This window comes from Blastomyces gilchristii (genome assembly GCF_000003855.2).
Source record: "Blastomyces gilchristii SLH14081 genomic scaffold supercont1.14, whole genome shotgun sequence".
NCBI classification, from domain to species: domain Eukaryota; kingdom Fungi; phylum Ascomycota; class Eurotiomycetes; order Onygenales; family Ajellomycetaceae; genus Blastomyces; species Blastomyces gilchristii.
The window spans coordinates 1,144,726-1,154,337 of record NW_003101669.1 but is presented as its reverse complement, the minus strand read 5'-3'; the positions used below and the strand labels follow the sequence as shown (position 1 = coordinate 1,154,337).

At 46.4% G+C, this 9,612-nt stretch overlaps 3 protein-coding genes across 4 annotated transcripts; 1 reads left to right on the top strand and 2 right to left on the bottom strand.

Moving 5' to 3' along the window:
• Positions 1 to 795: 795 nt before the first annotated feature.
• BDBG_06688 (aquaglyceroporin like protein, other eukaryote) lies at positions 796 to 3,487 on the bottom strand. Its single transcript, XM_031722728.1, has 2 exons — positions 1,370 to 3,487; positions 796 to 1,257 (listed from the first exon to the last, which is right to left on the bottom strand). Exons 1-2 carry the CDS (start codon positions 1,970 to 1,972, stop codon positions 1,090 to 1,092), a joined length of 771 nt encoding a protein of 256 aa, XP_031579571.1. The 5' UTR covers positions 1,973 to 3,487; the 3' UTR covers positions 796 to 1,089.
• BDBG_06687 lies at positions 3,238 to 7,818 on the top strand. Of its 2 annotated transcripts, XM_031722727.1 has the most exons (4): positions 3,238 to 3,719; positions 3,810 to 4,965; positions 5,048 to 5,698; positions 5,750 to 7,818. In XM_031722727.1, the coding sequence occupies exons 1-3, from the start codon at positions 3,583 to 3,585 to the stop codon at positions 5,285 to 5,287; spliced, it is 1,533 nt and encodes a 510-aa protein (XP_031579570.1). In that variant the 5' UTR covers positions 3,238 to 3,582; the 3' UTR covers positions 5,288 to 5,698; positions 5,750 to 7,818. The 2 variants fall into 2 exon arrangements, with proteins under 2 accessions (XP_031579570.1, XP_002623248.1); XM_002623202.2 differs by having other exon boundaries at positions 5,048 to 7,357.
• Positions 6,419 to 8,947, bottom strand: BDBG_06686 (C6 transcription factor; the record flags this gene model as incomplete). Its single annotated transcript, XM_031722726.1, has 3 exons — positions 6,419 to 6,728; positions 6,798 to 8,708; positions 8,811 to 8,947. The coding sequence occupies 3 exons, from the start codon at positions 8,945 to 8,947 to the stop codon at positions 6,419 to 6,421; spliced, it is 2,358 nt and encodes a 785-aa protein (XP_031579569.1).
• Positions 8,948 to 9,612: the final 665 nt, after the last annotated feature.

Here is a 9,612-nt window from a genome sequence, read left to right as displayed (position 1 = left end):
ATAAGATCAAATAAGATCAAATAAGAAATGAGATAGATCACTTTCTCATTTTTACTTAGTTGTAATCATATTCTAAGCTTTAACTATGTAATCACTTGTATGTTTATGATAGGTTCTGATGAGACTCACATCAAGAAATATATGAGATCAGATCTCACTAATTAGTCTAAGTGTGACAAGAGGAATTATAAAAGCAACTCATATTCTATCTCTTTATCTTCTCTGTAGTTTTCTCTTGTTCAGTGAACATACATAGTATCACACACACTCAGTCATACAATAATAAAATAAAACTGTTTTCCATTAGAGTGAAAAAAAAAAAAAAAAAAAAAAAAAAAAACTATTCAAAGCGGGAGAATCGTACCCTACTTAGGGGGTTCTGACAGGATATCCTGTGAAGACGGGTACCTGCATTTGTACTAAGCTTCTTGTAACTTGTTCCATTCGCTATCAAAAATGAAAAAGCATATCAATCACCCGTGATGTGCACTCCTATTTTCCGCCGTTTCGGAAATCATGCCATCGTCCTCTGTCACTCCACGAGCATACGGAGGGTACTGATGGAGAAATTGTTGCTGTCAGGGAACTCTTCCACACAGGGTTGTCCCCCAGAGCATACCCAGGTCATATAGATCTGTAACTATCTTATCAAGATTTTCAAATGAACTAAGTATAAATTAAGTCAATGAAAACCACAAGGGCATTTTTTACCTAAAACATATGACTATGAAAAGGTTGAACAATAGGATCCCGAGGGCAAATGCCCAACAATCAAACTGGGCCTTGCAGATGAGATGAGCGAGATATGTGCCTGGGTATATTATCACTATTCTATTTCGATGCAAGCAAAAGTATTGAAATAATAATAATACGTGTGGAATCCTATTTTCACTCCCTATGGTATGTACAGTATATTGTAAAGCGGATCAACGTGTTAAATCCTACAAATATAAAAAGCCTCAGATGAGTGAATCCACCTCAAGAATTGCTCCTTTTTGGTGTGGTGGTTAAACCTCCATGTTATTTGATCCATAGCCAGGCACCGCAATAGTAACAAATAGTAACATGCAGAACCGTACTCGTCACTCGCTAAGCATAAGTGTCCGATTTTGTGTTCGACCATACTTCAGGCGTGGGTCGCAGTAGACGATCGAACCCCATCCATGGGGCGTTGATGGGACTAGGCCCTGTATACAGCAGGACGTCATATAGGAATCCTCCCAGCGTACATCCAATGAATGGTGCAACCATTGGGACCTGGAAATATATAGTTAGCTCTGGTAGAGCATATGGAGGAAGATAGAAATATGAAAGAGGGCTTGATAATGATTGAAACGACCGCTCGTAAGCGCATGAAAGGATTGCATACCCAAAAGTAATAATTCCCAGCAGACCATACTTCATGGCCGTATCCTACAATATAAGACATCAAGCGAGGCCCAAAATCTCGCGCAAGATTGATCGCATATCCTGTTTCCCAACCAAAACATGCGCCAATGCCAAATATCACGAAAAACAATCCCAATGGCGTGAGGTTGCGGGCACCGTTATTATCATTGTCGAGCAAAGCAAAAATGCAGAACATCAGGATCGCGCTGGCGATGACTTCCGAGAAAACCTGGCCTGTTTTGTTCAGGAAGTCGACTGGATATGTACAGAAGATTCCCGCAGTGGATGTTTCGAGGCCCACGGTGCGAATACCAACGCCTCCTTCGAAGACGTCAATGGCGGACATGTAATTCGCATAAACCACCCCAGAGGCAACGAACCCACCCAGGGTCTGGGCGAGCACATAGATGGGGAACTTTCTCCAGGGGAATTTACGAAATATGCAGTTTGCAAGGGTGACGGCCGGGTTTAGATGCGCCCCTGATATACCTGAGCAGTAGACGCCGAGCATCACACCAAGGCTATCAATTATGTCAACTAATGTTATGTTCAATTTATCTCTTATATTTCCCTTTTCTTTCATATTCTCGGTAATTGGAGCGGGATAGAGGAAATGCAAGTATATACTGACCCCCAGCCCCAGCTAATTGACTGATAATCGCCGTTCTTTCTATTACTTAGAATAACCTGGGCCACCGATCCATCTCCAAAAAGAACGATCATAAAGACGCCAACAAACTCAGAAAATGGCTCTCGTAGCTTATATCGAATCCGACACCAGAGAGGTTCTTGAGCCTGCGTTATGGTAACGTGGCTTTCTTCACCCAGAATTGATTTATCCTGGCTATAGGACCCGTTATGGACTTCCCCAGAGTACGCGCCTTTCTCCACCACCTGAGTAGGAGCCGAGGAATGACTTGGAGATACTGATGCCATTGTAATATCCCGCGGAAGGGTTTATTATGGAGTAGCTATGCGGACCCAAAAGTAAAAGAGGGTACCCCGATCGATATTTGTGGAGGTTTCGACTGTCCTTGTGTTTTCCCCACGGGGTGGAGTAGAATACTTATAGAAAACCAAGCGTGCATGGGTTGGCCATGCGGGATATCATTGTTCTCAAAGCTTTCGAATGAACTGAACAGCAAAGACAGTCTAGTCTAGCCAACGTTCAATTAAAGACCCATTCTACCGACCTGTTGTGACACAACTACTTTTCTGACATGGCCACTCTCGAAGCTTTGGGCCGCTATCGTATCACAAAGCCAGCTTCATTCTCGCAATGACCCCGGTCTGACCGGCGATCTACTGAATCAGGTCGATTTGTTATCTCCCTCTAGAAGCAGACGTAGGATCCAGTGCATGCGGCGGGTTCTACACGGCGAGCTATCGGCCTTGCAAGACAGAACATAGGAAACCACCGGAGGGCCTGTTCGCAAGCTCACTTCAAGTAGCGTGTAACTCCGTGGCCACGGTGGTGTACTTTTAATTTTCATCTCTTGCTTCACGGAGGAACTGGGCAGCCGTTTGGCTAGACTCGGACCATGTCAGCGACATACGCAAGCGCAGAGGGTGTTGTATTGGTGAGCAGTTTTCCCGGATACAGGGGCTGAGACTACTAGCCGCAGCACGGATCCTCATTCCCCGATGTTACGCTGTACGACACCGAAACAAGAACATGATAGAGGGGACTCTGAGAAATTTCCTGCGTATGAAGTGAAGTCGGCCTGGAGGTGATGTCTTCGCAGGCGTCAACAGGGGAAAGATTTAGCTTCGGGGCTAGTTCGATAGTGGCGGGCAGTTGATTGACATAGTTACATAACTAACTACGCTGTAATTAACTATTTATTTACTACTCCGTACTATGCGTACCGACTCCGAGCTTTTACCCCACGCGTGAACTATGCTTGACAACCTCCGCCAGAAGCCAATTTTAGTGCGTAACTTAGTGAGGGGGAGGACAGCTTAGGCCGGTTTTGCAAGGCCTGGCTGGTATGGATGGGAAAGCATGTCCTCCTGATGTTGCTGCAGGTAGTACAAATAGCAGCCTTCATCAGCCGTCGTATGGAAAGGCCTCGAGAAAGCTTTATCGCAGTTCTCTGGCTTTGCAAAGCTTTCGCAAAGCAAAAATTCCTCATACCTAGATAGCAACCGCCATTACCGGTAATCAAATCAATTTTCTCGCTGGTAATTAGAATGGGTAGTGTTGGGCAAACGTTTGTGGGCTCCATCGACCAAGGGACGACCAGCTCGAGGTTTCTCATTTTTAACCCAGCGGGAGATGTTGTTGTGTCACACCAGCTGGAATTCCGGCAGATATATCCTCAGCCTGGGTCAGTATACATAACCACAAGGGAAAAATGATTATTTGCTATATTTATTCTCAGTTGAAAGAACAGTGAGACTGATAAACAATTTCACAGCTGGCACGAACACGACCCCTTGGAAATAGTGTCATCCGTTGAGAAATGTATAGACGGGGCTGTGGCTTCATTTGAAAGTCAGGGCCACAGCATCAAGACCATAAAAGCCGTTGGCATTACGAACCAGCGAGAAACAACTGTTGTATGGGACAGAGAAACCGGGGAACCGCTCTACAACGCGATTGTATGGACAGACACTCGCACCCAAGCGCTTGTTCGCAAGCTGAAGAAACGCCTTGGAGCCAATGACCTGCAAGCTCTCTGTGGACTTCCCTTGTCGACCTACCCATCTGTTGGCAAGCTACTCTGGATTATCGAGAATGTACCCAAGGCCAAAGAAGCCTATGAAAAGGGAACGCTTGCCTTTGGAACTGTTGACACATGGCTCGTCTACAAGCTCAACGGCGGAACCGAGAAAAATATCTATGTCACCGATCCTTCAAATGCATCACGAACAATGTTTATGAACATCAAAACACTTCAGTATGATGAACAGCTCATCGAGTTTTTCCGCCTAGATCGCGACAAAGTCCATCTTGCCAAAATAATCCACTCCTCAGACCCAGAGGGATACGGCTCCCTAGCATCCACTGTCCTCAAGGGCTTTCCGATCACAGGCTGCCTAGGCGATCAATCTGCTGCACTTGTTGGACAAAAGGGATTCACTCCTGGCCTCGCGAAAAACACCTATGGCACAGGGTGCTTCCTGTTATACAACATAGGAGAAACCCCTGTCATATCCAAACACGGCCTCCTCACAACCGTCGCCTTTGACTTCAATGGAAAAGTTATGTATGCACTTGAAGGGAGCATTGCTGTTGGCGGGTCCAGTGTTAAATTCTTAGTGAACAACTTTGGCTTCATTGACAATTCTAGTGATATTAGTGCGCTGGCAGAAACCGTGGAGGACAATGGTGGCCTGGTGTTTGTAACAGCCTTTAGTGGATTGTTTGCGCCCTACTGGATGGATGACGCGCGTGGGACTATGTTTGGAATCACCACATTCACAAATCGTGGGCATGTGGCTCGCGCGACGCTTGAGGCGACCTGTTTCCAGACTAAGGCCATCCTTGATGCCATGGAGAAGGATAGCGGGCAGAAATTGACAGAGCTGGCGGTGGATGGAGGTATGTGTAATAGTGATTTGACAATGCAGGTAAGTAATATAATTCCGTCCCCCCACCCCCACCCCTCCTGGTATTCTGGTTCAATAATATGTCATATATCCATAAAAATAGACACAATCCGATATCATTTCTATTCCGGTGTATCGACCGGCAATGCGCGAAACCACAGCTCTGGGTGCGGCTATTGCAGCAGGATTAGCGGTTGGTGTCTGGGAAGGGCTTGAAGAGCTACGGACCGTAAACACTGATGGCCGGACGGTGTTCACACCTGACATCTCCAAGGAAGAGGCTGCCAGCAAGTTCTCGAGATGGGAGAAGGCTGTGCAGATGTGCAAAGGCTGGGCTAACTGAGACCTGTTAACGTATTCCATGGCGCCTTTGGCAAGGTTTGTGACAGGGGTGATGAGTTTTGCCCACTCTCAGCAAGTTCTGTTTTCTTTTCTCTTTTTCTCACCCCCGAGCCGATACGCAGCTTGAGGTAACTTACCACAATGCCAAGTTTTTTTTTTTTTTTTCTTTTTCATTTTGTGTAAATTCTCAGGGGCTTGATAATCTACTACCAGCATCTAGTAGTTGCTTCGTCATACTTCTTTCTAATACTTATCAAAAACAATTGCCAGAATAGCCCCACACGTAAGAAACAGTAAAAAACGTAGGGGCAGCAAAACGTGGGACTCCCCAATGCCTTTGCTTATTGATACCGATGCTCAAGCAGGATCCATCACATGCTTTTGTTATTCGCACTCGATGCGCATTGTCAAGGTACGACCCATGGATATTTGCTGTAAGTTTGCAACTGATGAACCTGGTTAGTTCATGCATAATAGCTGAGGATCATGGTGCCGGGATCCCCTAGTTAATTGTTGGATGAGAGCGTCGGGTTGGAGTCCGGAGCTTCGGTCTTGGAAGCAGTCTCGGAACAAGTCGAACTCCGAAAATCATAGGGCTAGCTTCTAAGATTGAGCCAAATGGGATCTTGGAATCTCGTTCTTAAGGTTGCTATGAACCGACCAACATCCGTAATATATAAAAATTGCAGGATATGAATTGTGCGGTACATGGACGTCATCCGTACATGTTTCTTCCCTATTTTATTGAGACCCTCGAATATTCCAGAAATCCTAGTATAGTTAATCGCTGCCGATTGGCTCGCAAAGTTTTGCCTCCGTTCTTGCTTAGCGTCCGCACTTGTTTATGCTGCTACATTTTGTGACAAAGAAACCGAAATGGTTCCGATCAACGCCTGCAACCCCACCCCGGGCATAGTCAATAAGCGCAGAGGAGGTGTGGGGTAAAAGGATCGTCCACAACAAGGGAATCTCCCCCACTCTTCTCAATATCAATGAAGTTTTCGGTAGACTGAATGTCTAAAAGAACCAAATACGAAGACCGAGTGGCTTGCAGTTAATAATGTGAGCTGCGTTTAACTATGATAAGTTTACCTAATACCCCAAGAAACGATGAGTTCCGGGCCCATTACCCCTAATCCTGCGGGGGCTGGAAGGCAAGCCAATCGGGGTCTGAGCGAGAATACACGAAGTTTGTGGATACAAAATGGGTTTTCGGCCGCGACCAGTTTTCGACGGGGTTATTGACCGACTGCTCAGACTCAGCACTAGTGGGGGGAAGTGAATGGGGGTGGTTTGCAACTGCCACGGATGTGCGTGGATAGTTGAAGAAATCGAAGACCTCGTAATATTCGAGCTCGTTTGGTGCGGGAACTTTTACGGATGGTGGTTGGAGAGCTGATGCGGATCTTTGGGAGAGGAGAATGCTGAGGTCGTATGCGTTTCTGTGGAGAAATATTAGCTCTGTTCTAATGTGTATAGCTTGGAGGTTTAGAGAAGAATTGTGAGCTCACCGCCGCATATCTATGAGCGACTTAGGACCCAACAATTGGGGAGAATGTGAGGAAGCAGATGTAGATGGAGTCATTGCCACGGCACGTTTGGCTTCTTGACACTCTCGTAATATGCGCTCTAGAATCTGGGCGTACTTCCGTGCGACACCCCAAAACTGTCCCATTTTCTCTAGTGTTGACATGAAAAACCAAATGTTGACATTAATATCGGTATTCGTGACCGAGGCATCAACCAACAACACCCTCGCTGACACCCACAGCGAAAAGGCAAAGTGAGGGCCGAGAAGATCCAGCATCCCCGTATTAACGACATCCTGCACGATCTCCCGCAAACTCTCAACCGCGGCAATACAGCGTTGCATCGCATTAAATGACTGGTAGAAGATATGCGAACGCACTGTTGGGTAGGCAGCGCACGAATGGAGTCGTAAAACGGAAATCACGAAGGCTGCATGGAGCATGATCCAATTAGATATCCTGCTAGTCGGACTTGAATGACAGAGTTGAGAAATCCGACTGTAATCATCTGGTAAATTATAAAGCCACCTGTCAAGCTCGCGGTCAAGTTCACGATATGTAGCTTGCCATCTCTCGACGTCTGCAGGGGAGGCAACATCGATGGGATGGCGCAGGAATTTGTGGATACGGCTTAGAATCCGTAGAACTTCACAATGATAGGAGAAGCTACCCAGATTCTCGGGGTGGTTCACGGTAATCTCCGATCGCTCGGGTCCAATAAACCGCCTGGTTTCAACCGCCTGGTTTTTGGAAAATAAGTCGTACCTGCAAGGTAATGACCGATCTATTTGCTGTTCATCGAGCGTAAAATCAGATCCCGCATCGACACACGCATATCGATCCAGGATATAAGTCATCCAAAACAGTCGCCTCCGCCCTTCACTTTCAAGCCAGGAGGTTGGTTGAGGCAGGGCGAACTCCTGCAATGTACCGGGCGATTGATAACTAGGGGGACCAAGAGTCACTCCCCGCTCCGTCCCAAGCCCAAGTTGTATGACATTCCTCACTATCATGCTCAACAGAGTCCAGCTCTGTGGGCCGTATGATTTCCCAAGTACGTTCAGAGCCAGAATCATAAGAGCCTGAAGCGCATCAATGCTCGTGTGCTCAAAGGCATAGAGCAAAATTTTCTGTTTTGAGGTGGTATGGTATTGCTCTCGCCACTTAGGGGTTAAACTCTGATCTTTGTAAAACCGTAGTGTTGTCCGCACAATGGCTTGCAGAAGAATACGATCAGCTTCATGACATACGGAAGATCCAAATAGTCTATCAAGTGTTGCCTTTCGATCAAGAATCGGACACCAGGGATTGACATGCTTGAAATACAAGTCAACAATCGTGTATAGGGTATCTTGCGGTGGTAAATCTATTTCTGCAGGAGCTTCATGCATTCCTCCTGCAGTTAGACCAATAGTACTAGAAGACCTAGGAGTGTTCGTGCTCTCTCGAGCATTCACATTCATCAGAGATTGCACCGAGATGGATCCAGAGGGCCGGGAACACTGCGTTCTCTCGTATCCCGCTCTGTCGATATGCCGATTCTCTATACTCGCCGACGGCTCTTGTGACGAAGTGTCTGTTGGTGCTGAGCGACGAAGCTCAGAATCCGGGGTGAATCCACCCTGATTCGCTGCCAGATGAGATGGGGGAGGGGCTTGTGATTGCTGTTCTGATTCATGCTCAATAATGTGGAGCTCTAGCCGCCGACCCAACAATTGTAACATGGCCTCAAGTCTGTTGATCTTCTGCTCGAGCTCGCGGCCATATCCAGCTCGAAACCCAGGTCGCTGCCTCTCTCTGTAAATGCAAACTCGGCCGTTGCGAGTGCACCAACCGCAGCTGGGCTCTGCGCGGTCGCATTTAACTTTTCGTGTTCGGCAAAGCTCACAGCTCCTGCGCATACAAAGGAGCAAACCCTCACGGGATCAGTTCTAATAAGTTCTGGGAGAGAGAGAGAGTATTCAAGACTAACGCATCTTAAATGAACACACGTACGTTGTTATAGGTAGTCGTTTCCTCTTCCTCGAGTCATCCTCTTGTCCTTCTTGGCTGCTCTCGCCTTGGTAGTCACCAGCACTTCCATCTTCTGATACATAACTCCGGCCCGGCTGTCGTTCACTGTTGTTCTCCATTTTATTTTGGCGCAAGGCTGATGTATTTTCGTATAACTTCTATCCAGCACCAAGACAGCCGTGTGCCACTGACACTGCATAATACTTTCTTCGTCGTGCGGAGCAGCTGTAAAAATTGGAGAAACCCAAAATGAGCAGGACGAAAAAATATTTGAGATCTCATGTAGCCCACCCCACGTTCTGCACAGATAACTTGTCCACCCGAGCGTGCGGGGGACTCCTTTTCAGAACTTGAGAATTTTCGCGACGCCTAATTGGTCGTGGCAAGTGGGACATGGGGCCGGTCTATTTCTTGAATCTCTGTGGTCGTGCTGGCAGTTTGCTTGACTTCAATGAATTTTTATACTTCGGGAAGCGAACATCATTCCTAAATAGTAACAAATACCAAATTAACTCTGCGAGTTTAACCTCTATCAATGTCCAATTTCATACTCCAACAAATTTTTATATCCAGGGCATACAAAAATCCAATTATCCAGATTAACCAACCCCCTCGAATCATCCTAAACTGGCATCCAAAATATAAACAATTTAAAATCAAACACGAGTGTACAAACACATGGGCGCAGGCCAATTAGTTCGAGAGCCGGGGAAAGAAACAAAACGCCAAAGAAGAAGCGAATATCCTTAACATAGCATACGGCAATAAATATAAATATAAAATG

Coding starts and splice junctions, on each gene's coding strand:
- BDBG_06688 (XM_031722728.1), bottom strand. CDS start 1,972: ATGAAAGAAAAGGGAAATATAAGAGATAAATTGAACATAACATTAGTT. Junction 1,258..1,369: donor CTGGGAATTATTACTTTTGG/GTATGCAATCCT, acceptor ATATATTTCCAG/GTCCCAATGGTTGCACCATT.
- BDBG_06687 (XM_031722727.1), top strand. CDS start 3,583: ATGGGTAGTGTTGGGCAAACGTTTGTGGGCTCCATCGACCAAGGGACG. Junction 3,720..3,809: donor CAGATATATCCTCAGCCTGG/GTCAGTATACAT, acceptor ACAATTTCACAG/CTGGCACGAACACGACCCCT. Junction 4,966..5,047: donor ATAGTGATTTGACAATGCAG/GTAAGTAATATA, acceptor CCATAAAAATAG/ACACAATCCGATATCATTTC.